Consider the following 18,385-nt stretch of genomic DNA (forward strand, 5'->3'; position numbering starts at 1 on the left):
AATAACAGTGAGTTCTTCAAGTGTTCTGACCATGGCTATGTTAACAAGGGTACCTTCTCTAAAACCTGCAACTGGACAGGGTGCAACAATAACTCAAAACGCAAAGGTTGGCAGGTAGTTGTACTGATACTTTAGCATTACATTCATGCATATCTCATGGAATAAATCTACCAATATTAATGTTATTTCAAATTTATACTGCAGTGTTGTTCAGCTTCTCAAGGCCAAGCAGATATCAAGCACTGTTCCGAGCACTAAATCAAGCACAGGTGCTTCAGGCTCTAAATACATGACAGCCTTCTGGAAGCACTTATAAGAAAAAAAGGATTTATTTTCTAAAAACTAGATGCAAGCACTAGTTCTAGGGAGGGCACTACCTTCATGCTAAAGCATGAGGCTAAGATCCAAAATATGGACAGCCACTAAATGCTAGGATCATTTAGGACTTAGTCTTGATAATAGCATCCTTGCATAACACAATTTGTTTTGCAGTTTCAGCTTTATATAACATGCTTTTATTTTATTTCCTAAGCGATGATGTGAAGATTTCCACACTTTATGGTACATTTCCTGCCACTCATTGATTATGGGTTAGTATGGCTAATAAGAGTTGAATTGTCACCAAGGAGAGAAATTTTAGAACCAGGGTATCTTCTTGCTGGATAAGAGATAACCCAAAAGGAAAAGCATGTGCATTACCTATATGCCAGGTGCAAAATAAAAACCAATGTAAGTAATTCCACTATTAGCCAAGAAGTATTCTTGAAGTGCTATCATTACTACACCAAAAAAAAAAATTTCCATGTGCCTTTATGTGAGGCAAACATTATATTTTACTTTATTAATTAGTTCTGTGATATTACTAAATAGCTAGAAATTGTATAATATTAGTATTGTACATGTCCTTCATAGACCTGACTAATTCTTGAAAGAGAAGTCCCAGGACCAAATCCTAACCAAATAGCTACAAAAGGTTCTCATTCACTCCTCTTCCATGATGGAAAATATTCAGACTGGATTTGTGAAAGTTAGGAAAAGTTTATGACCACTGGGATCAGAGCAAAATACCAACTAATGAACTTCTGTCTGTGGAAAGGGCCTGTGGAAAGTTCTTGTGGGAACTACTGGACTCAGCCAATTGCATTTATGCTCAGAGAGAAACTGTATTACAAATCCATGTATTTAGTGTGCTTCCTCAGACATTTCTAGGGCAACTTTTAGAAATGCTCCCTCACTACAGAGTGTGCACTACAAGGTGGAATATAAATGTATAGCATATCCAAATAGAAACTGTAATCAAGCATTCTAAAAAAAGAACAGTCATCTCACTATTATTGCCTCACTGAAACAAATGAATCATTATTGCACAATTTCCTCTGAAGATAAGAGGAAGTCTTGATCCTTAATTCAAGACTGGATTTGATTCAATGGCTTATTTCATTTTCTTATAAAGCACTATCATCATCTAGTGGTATATTTTGCTGCTATGTAAACTGCATGTTATGAAGATGAAAGCATTTCATTTACTTAGCATTAAACATTTAGAGTAAGATACAGACTTATCATCTTGCAGTTATCCCAAACTATGCGGAGGTGGAAAATAAAGTAACATGAAATAAACTTGACAGAACTGTTGAGGATTTTGAGAACAAACAACATGTCGACATTTTACATGACAGAAACTTGAATATTTTTCTGTCCAAAAGTGAAGACAGACTAAATAAAAAATACAGCTTGAGGATGCTTCATATCCTCATTCATACTATCCATAAAGCATAAGGGACATGAGCAATTATTTTGAAAAAAAAAACCTCACAGATTTTTCAAAGAAAAATATTTTTCATACCGTTTTTCTTATAATTTGGGGGGAGAGGAGGGAATTCTCATTTACAAAAGTCCACTATTTATTATGAACATACAGCCAGAATCTACATAAATAAGTTGTTGACTTACATGGTAACTTTTCAGTCTAACAAAATCGACTTTCATGGAGATGAACCTTTCTGAATTTCTGCTGAGATTTTTAATGTGCTCCACAAGGTCAGCACAGAACTTGTAGCCACCTTTGAGGACACAGAGAACCACAATATCATTGTCTCCAATGTCTTGCATAATATCTTTGGCCAATCGTTCAGTCCTGGGGCAAAAAAAAAAAATAAGGATAAAATAACATTAGATGCAGATTCTCTAAGTTCATGGGATGATTTCCATGTGGTTGCAAAGAAACACTATGGTGAATAGACAGCTTCACTGACAGTCTGCTTAAGTGACTTGACTTGACTGGGTTTGGATCAAGTTCACAGTAGGCAGATATAGAGTGATGGATGCAAGATGCAAAGCATGTGAATGAAACTTGCTAACCTTAAATGCATAAATTCCACAGTTATAGAAAAGGGAGTAACACATCGCAGCATATGTTGAATTCATAAGCATTTCAGAGACTTTGGAGTAAATAATGCAACTTAGCCTTCTGTTTCATCTCACAGGAAACATCAATATAAAGTATTCCTGTACGATCCTCTACCTTGCTATGTTAGTTACTATGCATGAACAATAAATTATGTGAAAGACAGGGAAGGGAATTATTAGAAATATGTCACACTGATAGGCTTTGGAAGACGCTACCTTTACACTTCTAATAAAAATATACACAAATACTATAATGAAATAAAGCATCAATCAAAATTGTATAAAGAGTGTACATTATGACTATTTCATACTGCAAAAAGGAAGAGTGTAAAGCGCTTAAGTGACTTGTTCAAGGTCACACACATGAGAATAATCAAGGATATGATCCAATGAACCTGGAATTGCAGGTTTCCTATATCTGTCTCCTCTTTGACAATTCTGAATTGCAAACACAATGTGGCAGATGATTGAAACCAAAAGATACACATTTCTCCCATACAATAGTACATAAACTTTCAAGATAAAAATAATAAACATAAATACTTATCTTAAGTAGCTTTGCTTTCTAAAGAAAAAGGTAGATGGCATTTTTAGACTTAAAATGGGGTACCAGGTCATTTCTAGATATAAAGCAGGTATCAACAGAAAACTGAACAATGTCGTCTGATGTTTTGAGGAAAAACAGCTCAGTGCATGATTTTCTGTAAACACTTTCACTGGGAATTTCTTTGATAGCTCTCTGAATAAGATTAGTAGTTTCAATGAGAGTGGACTTGTTGACAGGATGCAGTTTATTAAATAATCCTATAATTTATCCCACGTCCTTCATGACTACATTTTTCATATTTTTTTTCTCTACCCACTGTAATATGGGAATCCATTTGCCACTACATAAATACATTGAACTTTAGAGAAATCTACATGTGTGCATGTACCAGAGCAGAATAAGCTCTAAAACAGACAGACTACTTATGAGCAAATGCTGTCACTTCATTTTCACATCTTTGTATTTGTAATGCTCAAGTAAATTCCATATAGCGGTAACTAGGTTTTTTTCGATTTGAAAAATAAAAGATATCATTAGATTATCTTATTTGTCTTTAAATGTGTAATTCCTTTTACTGATGTAAGAATGAAGATTAGTAAAAGACTTTCACTTACTTTACTGAAGATTAGCAAAATAGTCTTTTATCATCTCTTCTCAAGTCTGAGAATAATGGGGGAAAACTCTGATTAAGAAGAAACATCTCTCAGGTGATTTTATTTTTTTTATATTTTTCCTCATATTGTTTGAGGAGCTGAAATTTCCAAATTTCCAAAGACTACTTTGTATTTTAAAAGAGTATGAACTCCAGCAGAGACAAAAATGTACTAATTTCAACTTCTAAATAAAAACATACCAGTTTTTTCACCTATAATTGCTACCAACTGACAAGATAATTTTCTCAACTGCTGAGCCCTTTTCCTACACGAAAATTTTGCATGATCACAATATATTCAGTTCTGCATCCTTTTCCATTAGAACAGAATCAGCCTTCTCTGCTGGAATAAGAAAAAACAGTGGAGTTCATTCTTCTGGAGTACAAAAACAACACTGGAGTTCAATGCTTACTTCAAACAAATTTATATTGAATTCTATGGGAACTGAAGTTGTAATAATTTGTTTAGAAAAGAGGAATTAAAAGTCACTTTAACCAAAAGAGATGAAAAATTTAACAGAATACTAACTGAAAAAGCAATGAAAGAAAGCTTGTATTTAAAAACAAATACAGGAGTCATAACTCTTCCTTATGATGAACACTTACAGCCTCCTTTCAAGGAGTTCCAACAATTTAATACTTGCAACCAGCTGTTTAAATGTGGTAGGTAGAAAATGTCCCATGAAATTCCATTCAGATATTCCTAATAAATACACTGTTTCCATTTAGTAACTTTTTCATAAGATTTTTAACAGCATGTCAAAATAGTAACTGATCATGAACACTGAGCTGGACTACCACCCATGCCAAAGCACCATCAGATGCCTACACTGAGAGCACATGGGAACTACTACAAGGTAAGGAATGAGGGGTGATGAAGCTTTCCTATTGCCACTCTCCAAACCTAGAATCCAGACCCAAACTGTGCACGACACCGTTTTTGGTTTTGCTGAATAGTAAAAATCGATGGTGCAGTCAGGAACCATTAGGTTAACTGGCATTAATGATTTGTACTAGGGAGTTGCCAAAGTTGTTCATAATTGAATATAGTTTTTTCTCCTTTTTATATTAAAAATACAGGATGGTTAGAGTGCAAGTGGGACATTTGAGTATAACTATATACAAATCTTTGTACTTGCTCTTTCATCTTCAGTTCAGCTCTCTGTAATTTACATTCCAGTGCCAATTTCACTATATATCACACCCAACTTCTTGTGGGACCCCATCTCATTCAATGCCCAAATCAGAAATTAGGTGAAATAAATTAGACAGGGAGTTGCAAAGGCAACTACAGGTCTAGCATTTCCTAACATTCAAGCATTTATTTACTTCCCAAATTAAGTAAGTAGAAGTATTTTTATAGTTGCTAATCTAATATTTTAGGACAAATGTTATATACACACTGTCTGTGGATTACAGGCTTTAGAAGAAAGAATAATACTACTGACCAAAGAATTTATTTACTAACATTCAAACTACACATACCTGTCAACAATAATGCCGTGAGGTATAAGCACATACTCCAGATCTCCATAGTAGTGCTGTGGATAAGTGAACAAATCCAGACTGTATCCAGGCCAATTATCTGAAATCTGCATATCAAATAGTACTGTTAAGAATACTTCATGGTGTTTGGCAATATGTAACTGATACAAAATCTGTGTTCTAGTGCATTCCATTGGTTGAATTAATCATATGACATAATCTCTTCCAGTTATAATTTCCTATTTCACTTTTCCTATTAATTATTTTGCTCCTCGGTGTATCTCAGAAATCAAATGCTACAGTTTTTTCCCCACAGAATGTGGGAAATTTCACCTGAAATTACAAACAACAAGATAGGAGGAAATATTTAATAACAAACAAGTGGCGAGTCTAAGTTTCTTACTACTTTCAAACTCAAAATGCAAATGTAGGATTACCAGTAAGAAGGGATTCTCCAATAGGAGATTCAGATAGTGGGATTAAAGGTCATATACTAAAATTGTACATTGCTGGTTTAGAGGTATTTTAAATTGTCACATAAATAAATAAAAAAATATTGTAGAGATGAAACAGCACATAGAGAGGATAAATTATGTGGTTCATGGGCGGTATCTGTACAAATCAGTGGAAGACTGTACTTCTTGCCACAGGTGAGGTTCTTAATTTAGATAAGTCATCAAAGGTAAGTCATTACAAAATGTTCGCATCTCACCTCATTATTAGCTAGTCTGTAAATCCATGCATTTACAGAAAAAATATTTTACAGATTTAATATACGTTAGTTTCATAAGTATCGGAACACAGCAATTAGGATATCCCACAGCACACAGTGCCAGTAAAGATTTAGTAGGGAAAAAATCAGCCAACAAGCAAAGGCTTCAGAAGACGTGAAGACATGAAGTCATCAGCACAAGAACTAAACAAATTCCAAGCCAACAATTTTCATAATGTCTTATGAAAGACAAGACCTGTACAAAGCTTTGCTTCAGTATTGGTTCAGGATAAAAAGCAACACCTAATAGGTTTTCTTTACAATCACGTTCCTCAAGTTATGTCTTTCTTCTTTCTACAGCTTGGCAACATGAACCTTGGGTAGAAAGATAAATGGTGAGAAACTTGCCTCTGTGAAGCACATGTCTTAATGGCATTTCTGCTGAATATAGCCTTTAAAGGACCATCACTGAAACTAACCTCTGCAAAGGACCATCACTGAAACTAACCCCTGCTTATGATTTCATATAATAGAGCAATAAGCCATGTCTCAAAAATATCTAGACTAACACAATATATTTGATGTAGAGCTGTTCCTCCACACCTAGTCTTCTTGAACTTAGGCATAGCTCTGCCTCACGCTGTACCAAAACAGTGTTCTGCCTCACGGATTTTTGTTTGATTAGGGGTTTTTTGCATATTCATTGACAGCTACACACACCTCGACTGTTATGTTTTCTTAACTCTGCCCAACAGTTTCTTTATCAAAAAAATGTATTTGTTGATAACTACTACTGAACATTTGCCCATAAGGAGCATGACTCCAAGATCACTGGAATCAATGGAAGCTTTTCCCCTGATTTACACAAGCCTTGAAACTACACAAAATAAAAAAGGTACTTAGTTATGTTCCTCATTTCCATAGAAACGGGAGATTATAAATATCCTCCTTGGCAAGGTTTTTAATTAGAGGCAAATCTTGCTCCAAAAACACTCCTGCAGAAGGCCTGGGAAGCCTATTTTCCCATCTTCATTTTCAGTACATAGGGCTGGCTGACACTTTTTAAACATTTTGTAGCGATGAACTGTCTGGCATGGTTTTGTTCAAAAGTATTTTAACATAAAATGAAACAATTTCAGATAGTGCTTTAAATTGCTAAGTACCATAAACACCTACTAAGAACCCTTGTCAGTATTGCTTACTTATGCATTCTTGTCAAATTGCATGTTTTTAGTATGATGCAGAAGATCAAACTAAATGGATGGAATCTGCCTTAGAATTCATACAAACCAATAGCTTTTACTTAGGTTACAATAAGTCCTTTACAAAACAGGATCAGAATGAAATTTTGATTATCTATCCTTCTGCTTCTCTTGAATAAAAGAACATAAACTGCACCACTTTGCAATAACACAGAAGTTCTCATTTACAAGTGCTCACTGGCATTTGACAAATAAAATTAAATTCACCTGTACTTTCTAATTAACTATTCTTCTAATATAGTAAGCCTATTTAATGTTCTTCTCTCTTTTGAACAGGCACTTCCCAACAATAAGGCTTAGAAATTCTCATTTACCCTAAAGCTATTCACAGCATTATGCTATAGGATAATTTTCAAGTAACTGCAATTTTTTACGAGTATTCTGCTTGTAAATTAAAAAAAAAAAAAAAAAAGTGCAATTATCCTCAGTTTAATAGCTAATCATCAAAAAATATCCACCCCAAATTAAACTCAATTTCTGTTTACTTCTGACTTTAGCCCTTGAAAATATGAAGGAAATATCTGTGATTGTTTCAATAAAAAGACAATATTCAACTGGATAAATAAATGTATATACTAAATATACTGGTATACAAGTGTGTCAAAAAAAGTCCTACAGTGAAAGAAAAAGCTATTTTTAAAATTCAGGCTTGGCATGTTCAAGCAGCCCAGCAGAAATTCTTTAGTAGGTCTTTAAAAAGTTGATGTGAATGTGCATAAAAAGGAAGACATATAAATGGCAATAAATGCCCTTAAGGCATACAAGAGAAGCTGGAGACATTCAACTTTACCACCTTTGGAAGAACATTGTTAGTTTTGTTGTCTGGCAAAATGGGTACATGTGAGGCCTGAGCACAGTACTCGCTTCAAAGCAACAACGATCTGGATTCCGCTTTGGTATAAAACAAGGGATCAAGCATCAAGCAAAGTCCAGCTTTTGTAAACTTAAATCGTACTGCACAGGCCTTAGTTTTGGTTGCCTTTTGGGGACTGGGGAACACATGCACTCGTTTGGATGCAGCAAGCAGAAGAAATTAAAACAGTACAACAGAATGTGGTTGTGAGCATTCATCCCCTCCTTTGCAGTATCCTCACGTTGCTTTGGCAGTCACCCACTCTAAAAATGTCTTTAATTACGCAGGTGTCATGAGAGGTCGTTGATGCACAGGGATTTCAGACAGCTCAAACACACAATGATGGGTTTCTATGGAAGGGGGATGGAGGGGACACTGGCGTGGACGGGGTGTAACCGCTGCATGCACAGAGCCCCCAGCTCTGGGCCACGACCTGGGTGGCTGTTCTGCAACTCAGTTAAAATCCCAGTGCCACAATAAAATAACAACATACCTATGGTGGTGCCAGTGATGGTATTTACTTCACAGGACAATCCGGTTTGTCCCTCAGAATAAGGAGCATATTTGTTCATTTTTGGATAATGTATTCACCCTCACGGGTACTCAAAACGCACTGCCAAAGTTCAGGCTTCTCCCCACCACAGCAGGGTAAGGGGCAGCCTAACAGCGTGCGTTCACCGCACTCCCAGATCCTCAGAGGCCTCTAAGCATTTTGGAGGGAGCCAGACACGTCGGGATCCCTGCGGATCCTGATCTCAAGTACTCAAGCAACCCTGTCAAACGCACAGCCACAGCCGCTGCTCGGGACCATTCAGGACCGTATTTTTACGGTGGAAACCAAAAGCCCAGTGAAGCCTGGGGAGCCGGCCGGCCTGCCCGCCTCTAGCCCGGCGAGCCCCACACGCACCTTCCCGCCGCAGCCCGCGGGCCGGGCCAGGCACCGTCCCCCTCCGGCTGCCCCCGCGGGGCTGGGGACGGCGGGCTGCGGCGTGAGGCAACGCAAGCGCGGGGACGCGGCCCAGGTGCCGGCCGGGGGAGCCCCGAGCAGGAGGGGACCCCGGCGGGGCGGCTCCGCGGCGGGAGGGACGTGAGGGGACAGGCGGGGGGCTGGCGGCGGCCCCGGGGTGCGGGCCGGGGAGCGGAGCGGTGCGGGGCCCGGCAGGCGCGGGCGGGGCGGTCAAGCACAAAGCGCAGGGGGACCGACAGCCGTGGGGGAGCGGCGCTGAGGGGCGGGCGGCGCGGGGTCCGCGGCAGCTCACGGCGGCGGAGGGCGGGAAGGAGCGGCGGGGAAGCGGAGCGGGGGTACCGTGCGCCGCGGGGGAGGGGGGTGCGGGGGTGCGAGCGGCCGGGGCGGGCCGGGCGACGCTTCGCATTTACCACAACGCCGCGGCCTCCGCCGCTCCGCGCCGCCGCGCCGCTCTCGCCTTGCCCGGCCATCTTCCTGCGCGCCCGCCCGAGGGGCTGCAGCGGGGCGGGGCCGGGCCGGGCCGGGCCGGGCCGGGCCGGGGGAGCGGGGCTGGGGCCGCGCCGGAGGTGGGTGGCGGGGAGTGGGGTACCACGAGGGGGTCGGCCCCGGAGCGGGGGGGGGGGCTGCACCCCTGTGTTTGGGGTCGGTCCCGCCGCCTCCTTGGGAAACAGACCGCGCGGCGCGGTGCGTCCGCCTCCAGGCCGGCACTCATCAGCTTCTCTTATGCTGTGACAAGACAGGCTTAATTGCTGAAGGTCTCTAAAGAGGAGAGGAAATCCGGACCGTAAGGCGTAAACTAAACTGTATGTAAAGTCATGGGGTGGGTGTTCCAAGACCACTGCGACGGGCACGGCGGTGTCCGCGGGTGGGTTCGCCGTTCTGTGAAGTGGGATACGAGGTAGAAGCAGCTACGGGCTTAGGGGCGGCTCGAAGAAGCCAGCGCTAGCGACAGCCTGGCAGGGTGGTGGGAAGGTTTGGACAGAGCTAGGTGCAAGGCCTGGGCTGAATAAATGGGTAAGATTAAGCTGGTGTGGTTTAAACTGACAGGTTTTTGCTTATACTCTAGGGACAACAAAAGGATGCCAGGAAGCAAACTTGTAAGAGTTCATGAATCTTGCTTTCCATCCTTGCTGACTTCTGAACTGGTGCTCCTTCTTCCCCGCCACTGTGCACATGCTGGAGCAAGCTATGTCTTCCCAGTGCCTTCAGCCCACTGCCATGTAGCTCATGCTGTCTGTCCAGTAGAAAGAAAACAGATCAGGAACCACACAGCCTTCTGCTATCTCCTTCCAAGTCTATTAAAATTATTAATAATGTTTTGATTTCATAGCCTCACAGATGAGGAGGAGATTGTTTCTTCTCTTGCGTTGCTCTGAAGACATTTAAATCTGGACTTGGATCTATCGTTTTCGTATCCTATCTTTTGGGGAAAATGCTGGCAGCCTTTCAGTCCACTGTGGGTAAAATTACAGGTTTTCACTTTCTTAAAAGTGAAAGTTGGTTATGATTTCTGGTATTTATCTGTTAGATGTACAACTGGTAGAATTCTGCCATTCCTATGATAGAAATTATTAAAGGAAGAAAAAGTTGAAGAAATTATTAAAGGAAGAAAAAGGGGAGACCTGGGCATAATGAAATATGCTTAATGATACCTGGGGGCCGTTTACTAGGAAGTTGTTTCAATTTGGTACACTACTTTTCTAGAATGTAGTCATTAAGGCTTGTAGGTCACAAGTTATAACCGATCAATCCAGATAATGCTGTGGGTGTGTCTACACTAGGAGTTTGGTGTCCATCATGGGTTGGTTTTTAGGTGCATCCTGTCCGTGCACTTACATTAGAACTGATAGAACAATTAATAGCTTAGGAGTCTGGTGTTAAGAAGGCTTCTATGAATGAATCACCAATTAAAGTCTGGCTAAGTACTAAAGCAATTGAAAATTATCTTGTGATTGATGCTTTGTTTCTTGTGTGAAGTCAGATCTGTTTGCTTTCTGGTGGATATAAGGAACTACTCTTAGAAGAACTATCATTACAATTGACAACATGTCTGAAGGAACAGAAGACCAGGTTTACAAAGTGACAGAGGCCGACTCCAGAATATGTCTGCCTTGGAAGTGATGCCTGTATATAAAGACAGAGGTATGCTGGAAAAGAATAGCTCCTGTTCACACTGCTTTAAAATAAACTTAACAATAATTATTGAATTTGATAACATATACAGACATACAAACTTACATAAAGTCAATAAAAATAGTTGTGTAAAATACATAGATTTTCATAAGGGGCAAAATCCCTAAGTACTTTTGCATTTCAATTGCATGTCAACATTTCATACAGCTATTGGGAAAGAAAGTCTAAAGTTTTGTCTAAACTTTGGGATTAAATGCTACTGATTTGAACCCACAATCACTTTTCAAGATTTGAAGATTCCTCTTGCTTGGACGTGGGCAAGAACCCCTTCTAAAGCCCACATTTGCCCTAAAGCTAATGCAATCTGATACAGTTACCACCATGTTACAGATAAAGCTGCTGTTGCATAAACATCATAGAACTGGGCTCCGCTCTATAGTTCTGAAGCTATTAGTATTACAGCTGGAACCTCAGATTAATTTTGCCATTGCTGTATGAGTACTGGTTTCTTCTACCTTTTGGACTACTTGGGTTACTATCACAGAGTTTTCTGTCTTTTTTTAACCACATTCTTTATCAGACCACTGTAATACAAGAGGTTGTTCTATCTACCCCACAGACAGAAGCTTAACTATTTGAAAAAGATTAACATGAGCAAGATAATAAAAAATAAATTCCTCTGGCACTGTGCTGAAAAACTTAAGCAGGGAATGTTTGTTCTTCCTGTCAAGGTTGACGACTGCATTTTGTCAAGTCTTCTGTTTGGTATTCTTCTCTTCCAGAAATTTTACAGGGCTCAGTTAAGAAGTGTAAAGAAGTGTCATGTCTTGATAATAACAATAAATAGGAGTATGGAAGTTAAAAACTAGATAAAGTTATCTGGGGTACAGTTTGAAGGGTAGTGCTGCTTTCAGCAGCCAACGGTCCAATCCACAAAGTTGTTCTTCTCCGTGTAAGATTTATTCATTGCCATAAAATGTAAAAATTTTTTTTTAAGCTTTGTTGCAAAGGAGATGAATTCATGGTTCTGTAAACTCATGGAATTAATAGAATTAATTAGGTTCTTTGTCTATGGTGAAAATTAAGCTGCTAAGGATTTTGCTATGGACGATATGTTCTTACTGAATGTTTACATTGTTTTATTACAGCATGGACTGGTATAGAATGAATGAATTTACAGTAGATTTTCAAAACCTTCTTTAATTAGGGGTAAAATATTATTATTTAAGACATGATGTTAGGGCCTTTACTGTGAAAAAAGACAGTAGGCATTCTGAAGAACATTCCTATTATCTTTGTTTAGCTGTTTGTTTATAAACTAAAAATAGAAGGAAAATAATAAACACTTTTAGATGTGCAATCACAGGAAATGATCAAAGGGGGAGAGAACAAAGAAGATAGGATAAATCATACTAACAAGTAGGTCTGGACACATAGCCAAAAGACATAAAGGAGCAGATGGAAGAAGCAACACACAGAGAAACAAAGCAGAGTTAAGACTTACATGCAAATCCTTGTGAATGTATTTATATCTTGGGCCTTTACAGAGTGAGCTTTATCATTTCAGTTACACATCTTTTCCTTGCTTGCCCTGTTACTGATAAAGGCAGGACATGTAGTCTGTATACTTTCACAACTCTAATGTAAAGAAATATTGAAAGTAGAAGGTTGGGAGCAGGGATATATCAAGAATGCAGTCCAAGACAAATACTATCATGGAGTTACCTGTTAGCCTTTGCAACTCCATTATGTATTCTCCTCCCAAGAAGTTAAACATTTGACAACTTTGTTTAATATGTAGGCACCAAAAATAGACAGGAAAAGCATGAAAATCCAGAATATTTCAAGAGGTATGCCTTATCTAGGTAGAAGCTTGCCAATTAGAGGATGAAGTAAGAGCTCTTATTCTGGTTCTGCCTGTTGCTGCAGCTGTTACGTGAACAGCAGAACAACTGTAAACAATCTTATCAAACATGAACCTGCATTTCTTGGTGGTTACAAGGTAAGCAACCCCCCTAGTTGTTGCAGAGAAAGACATTTTTGGGTAAAATCATCACTGAAGAGAATATTAGAAACAAAAGTCTAGCACGTACAATACTCGTAAGGCATGTTGAAAGCAATGCTAAATTTCTTTCATATCCAGTTTTAATATATCGCAGAATTTTGCGTTCTTTTGCATTACCTGAGGCAGTTACCCCATCCATAAGGTGGCTGCCGAAGACCCTGAGTGCAGCAGACCATATCTGCCAGACAGCGTTACAGACATCTGGCAGAACATGAAGCAGTATTTCAAACAGTTCCCCTACATTCAAGAATCTAGGGAGAGAGTAGGAAAAGCTGTCCATTTAGGTAGGCTAGGGAGCATCTTACAATGTACAGGAGTATAGATGCTATACTTCCCCTTTGTGGTGTGATCACAGCAGGTGATGGAGTAGCACTGCAAGCTGGAATCTAGCTCCTGTCCACCTTCAATTTCAGCAGAATTGGCACCTTGAGGAATTGGGAAGTTCAGCTGTAAACGAATTGCAGCATCTAAGATGCACAAGGGAAGCTCAGAGCATTTAGCTATCACAGTTATCCTGTACTGAGTCTACAAGACTGACTTAGGCTTTAAAAATTAACTACAATAACTTTGATATCAAGAAAATGGCTAAAAGCTGCCATTCAAAATATTAATCTGTTTATTTTTTTATGACCTTTTTTATTTATCAGTGTTAGGCACTGCTTGACAGAATTCTGGGCTTTGACTTATTTGGTCTGTGATAAACATCTTTAATACAAAACTACATTTTTATTTTTTATTAATCTCACTGTGCCAGCCTAGAGCAGCGAGAGCTTCACTTTGCAATTTCCTGGCTCCTGAAGATACTCTTCCTGCTTTTCAGGTTCACGTTATTAATATAGAGTTCTTTATAGCTAAAATAAATGCAAACAAAAATTTCCTCTTGTCTTTTAATACTAGAATATACTTTATTTCCCTCATAATATTATGCAAATATTTTCCCTAACCAGCTATTGAGAAGTACTGAAGTTTGAATGATAAAGCATTATTTTCAAAAAATGCTGCTCACATTATATTGTATGACAAATTCACCATGCACAGCCATGAAAACTAGTCAGGGAATTGTAAATATATAGTGGGTCACCCAGTGTCATGAATTTAGCTGTTAAGTTTGTTTTCTTTTTAAAGGAGGTAGTTTACTTGGCTTCATCCTTTTTTTTTTTTTTTTTTTTTTTTCTTTTTAACAAACTACAGCAAATTTGGGAAAGTCTGAAAACCAAAAGAATTCTGAGTGTTTTAAACAAGTAAATGAATAACAGTTTAAGGACTTTTTTTTTTTTTTTTTCCCTAAAATAGCTCAGTCATCTTTGATGTAATTTTGTATACTTCACAGTTTGCCTAGAATAAACAGTGCAGTAACAAAAGTGTATTGAAAAGCACAATCTGGTCCAGCAAGTTCTCCTGTAGCATAGGCATAGGCACGCTAAATGTTTATGGCCGGCCAACCCAAGCTCTGTTGCTGCACAAAATGACATGCCCCCTAAGGGTACTGGAATGCTGGATTTAGACCAGCAAAATTTTACTGTTTGTGTAAAAGACGGACCATTCCTCCTGAGCAAATAGCAAAATGTCATTGTTTCTCCATTGTGCAGTGCTTGGGGCCACATGTTGAACACTACTGAATTTTTTTCCTCTGAAGAGAGAATTATTACACTGCTTCCTAAGATTTAATATGACCCTGAAAGCAATATGGGAACAGTTCTAGAGGTACTTGTTTATCTTTACAGCAGCTCTGGGAATTAGAGGATTGAATCACCTGATTTTTCTATATGGGGGCTCTCATCTAGCAAGAGTAAATTAAACGTTAATTTCATTAATGTTGATTGACCAGTTTGAGACAATAGCTTTCAAACTATTATATACTGCTGTCTAGGTTCAAAGAATAGTTCCTAACTTCAAGCATACATATCCTGTATTTAAAACATATGGGCTCAAATTGCCAAAGTCAGGAACCCCCAAAATGAGAAATGCAGTATTAATGGCTACCAGTGGAAAAGCCAGGTATAAGTCATTTATCATTGCATTTCAAAAACATTCTCTGACAAAGACATGAATAAATCATATTGCTCCAGGGAATAAGTTAAGTGCTTTAAATCTCATTTCTCTTCCTTCAGCTCCTACTTTCCAGTTGCCGAAACAAATGAGATGAAGGTTCTTAGGAAACAGATCCTTTTAGTAAACAACTTAAATCCATTCCCTTTATTGCATGGTCTTAATTCATTCCCAGATGATCATATTTATTATAAGCACGCAGGAGCTCTACTTACAGACAAAAATGTTATTGTCAGACACTAAGCAAAGAGAGAAAAAGATGACCCACATGACATAACTTACAAGCTAAGCCTAAGACAAGTAACAACTGGCAACAGTGCCAGGGGAGTTCAAGGAAACTGCACAGGTCAGAGAGATAAGCCCTAATCTCACCTCACCAGCAGCTCAGCTGTTGTTAAACTTCTGGTGGGCACCATTGCAAAGAACATTTGAGGAAGGATTTGAAGACAAAGTTATTCCAGTCTTTGCGTGTTTATGTGAATATCTGCATGCTGTGGAGTCAATGTGGGGCGGGTGGGCATAGAATAACAAATTAACAACACAGGCCAGTACTGTGACAGAAGTTCATCCTCATAACAGCATCAATAAGACCAGCTGACATGAATGTAGTCTATTTGCCTATGCCTGCTCATCTACAACCATTTGTTGGAGGTACAGTCTAGAAAAAAAAATGAGGTATGTTTTTTATAACTTGGTGAAATGGAAGTCACATGTACTTCAGAACCCTTTAAACAGTAGAGAAAAACACACAAACAAGAAACTCGGCTCACCTTGGATTCCTACCATAATGCCACTGCTTAGCCTGGAAGATAAGCACCCTGAATTTACTCATATTTTATTTACAAAATGTTACATAATGAAAAGGAGCTGGAGCAAGATTGAGACAGAATGAACAAAAAAAAAAAAAAAACCAAACAAAAAAAAAAAACCCAAAACAAAAAAAAAACACAAACAAACAAAAAAAAAAACCAAAAAACCAATCTGGGCATTTAGCAGTCAAGTATACATCACTACTTCGGATCCCCACTCCTGGGGAGAAACGGCAGGTCCTCCTTAGCTGGGTCAGGCTCAGTACGTCCCTGGTTGGTGGACGATCCCAATCAGCTGCAAGGCTCAGCACCTGGCTTCCTTGACTATGGGAAATGTCAGGCAACCTTAATAATAGGTTTTACCACCTGTCTCTCCTGTAATTGTATTATTAATATTATAAGCATCATAAAACCATGGATGAAAGTGTTGACTAGGACTAGCATTTATCTAGGACTCCCATTAATCTGCATGTATGTGAAATTTTCTTATCTGAGATATTTCTGCCCTCATTAGGGTGAAATTGTTAGATATGTTGTTTTTCCTGATACATATATGCCAGTGAAAGGACTAGATTTTAGCTTTGTGGCAGTGATCACAGCGGCAGTTTATGATGCCAGTTTTTCACAAAAACATACAAAGGGCCAGAACATGCCCTCCTGCAATAAAACCCGCCTCCAGAGACTAAGGAAAATTAAATCAGTGAGGAATTTCTCCCATATTTTTTATCCCACAGAATTTTGCCCTTACTGTTTTGTGAGGGGAATGGGGCTGCCCCTCTGCAAGGAAGATTTTGAGGAACTGTCCCAGACTTAGTTCCCAGGAATGCATGCAGAGCCCAAGAAACCACCGTGCTTTGAGACCAGCCACACGGAGCCCATATGCTCCTGTCAGATCTGGTGCTTGCTCGAGGCAGCTCTATCGGAGCCATACAATCAGGAACTCCCTGGGTTTGTGGTGATGCCATATCTGATCCCTTCCTTCCTGGATATAAATAGTTTCATTCTGAAGAACAGCCAGTGAGATATTTATCATAATTTCACGTTGCTATTTTTAAAAAATAGATACACAGTTTTGTCATGCACAACTTCCAACAGGAAATATTTTCAGTTTGTGGCAACATAACTTACTGACCAGTAAAGCATTCCTACCACATTTAGCCCATGTTTTGTGATGGTTATCCAATTTAGTATCGACCATTTAAAAATACCAGTTTGATAGTTATGAAGTACTAGAAGCATTTTGATGATTTTCTGTCTCATTATTTCATTGATTATCAGTAATTGACTAGTGAATCTAGAGAATGTTTCAACTGGTAATGCTACTTTTTAGCCTGTGGACAGACTTGTTTCTTTGAATATTTAGTATCTTTTAGGAAGGAACAATTCTGTCAGAACAGTTGAGTTTACTCACCTTTTTCCTTTAGTTATACTAATGGTACGTATTAGTTGATTCATAAACATTACACCTTCAATTATTGGCATTTCCTGAACATATAAAGAATTACGTTCTTTGGATTCTGTAAATTTATTTTGTCTAACTTCCCAGAGAGAGTTAAAGGATAAGAATGTTAGCCTTCCATGTGTATTTTCAATGGTTTTCATTCTATTTTTTCCATAATCAGAAGTGTTGTTAGGCCACATGGAATACACATCAAAATAGATTATAATCTCCCAATAGGGTGACAGAAGCTGTTCACATGTATCAAGAGAGGAACATCCTGTGTGGCAGCAGAGCTACCTGCAAGTGCTATATGAGGTTTATGCAAAAAACCCCCGCCATACTGTTGAAAGACACTAGTGACAGCCCACTCAGCTACAGGAGTGCACTGCTTTAGTCTCTCCCTCTCCTGTTAAGCAGGAATGCTTTTTGCATCCTCTCCTGTTCACTTCCTAACTTCCCAATAATATACTGATATCCTTCTGACAGTTTTAAAAAGCAGTCATTATTACTGGTGACTGATGAATGTTTCCAAGTATGTCCTAGTTGCTTGTCCCAAATTTTGGGATAGGCTATCACCTACTTTGCATTCCCGTAAAGTCAGCATTGATGATAAAGGGAAGAACCAAATCCAGAACCTCAGCCTAATCAGCCAAATGGTTTACAAGTAACTAAAAGCTGAGAGTGCATGTTGTTTTGGAGCCAAATCTAGATTTTTTGTTTCAGGCTACAAAAAAGAGCCATGCTTGATTATATTGCACTTCTTAAGAAAGGGATCTCGTACTTCCCTAGGAGATAATGTGACAGGTTATTAAGTGCTTTTAACTAGTGTGGTTTTGTTCAAATATACAGTATAAGTCATTCTTTAGAGTAAACAGTAAATGAAATTCATATTTTAGAAAACCACAGCTTTCTTCCAGCTTGTATCTTTCAAAAATAAACATGATTGCTTAACAAGAAGTAACAAAGAACAAATACACTTTCCTGCTCACCCACGCTTTCCT

At 38.9% G+C, this 18,385-nt stretch overlaps 1 protein-coding gene and 1 long non-coding RNA gene across 11 annotated transcripts in view; one reads left to right on the plus strand and one right to left on the minus strand.

Moving 5' to 3' along the window:
• The window catches only part of PRTFDC1 (phosphoribosyl transferase domain containing 1), a 48,643-nt gene extending 39,281 nt beyond the window's left edge, over positions 1-9,362 (minus strand). For all 9 annotated transcript variants that reach the window (XR_006166221.1, XR_006166222.1, XM_042802068.1 and 6 more), the window contains exons 1-3: positions 9,298-9,362; positions 5,094-5,200; positions 1,954-2,137 (exon numbers count right to left, since the gene is read on the minus strand). Coding sequence is in view for 7 of the 9 variants with exons in the window: in XM_042802068.1 (XP_042658002.1) it covers positions 1,954-2,137; positions 5,094-5,200; positions 9,298-9,357 (351 nt within the window). In the remaining 2 variants the exon portion in view is untranslated. The remainder of the gene's footprint in view (positions 1-1,953; positions 2,138-5,093; positions 5,201-9,297) is intronic.
• A 143-nt stretch (positions 9,363-9,505) lies between these two features.
• On the plus strand, positions 9,506-11,718 carry LOC116961137. 2 transcript variants are annotated; one of them, XR_004406818.2, is made up of 2 exons: positions 9,506-9,690; positions 9,954-11,718. It is a non-coding gene; the product is annotated as an uncharacterized LOC116961137 (long non-coding RNA). The 2 variants fall into 2 exon arrangements; XR_004406819.2 differs by having other exon boundaries at positions 9,506-9,671.
• The last annotated feature ends 6,667 nt before the right edge of the window (positions 11,719-18,385 follow it).

This window comes from Tyto alba, unplaced genomic scaffold (genome assembly GCF_018691265.1).
Source record: "Tyto alba isolate M040663 unplaced genomic scaffold, T.alba_DEE_v4.0 Super-Scaffold_38, whole genome shotgun sequence".
Lineage (NCBI taxonomy): Eukaryota > Metazoa > Chordata > Aves > Strigiformes > Tytonidae > Tyto > Tyto alba.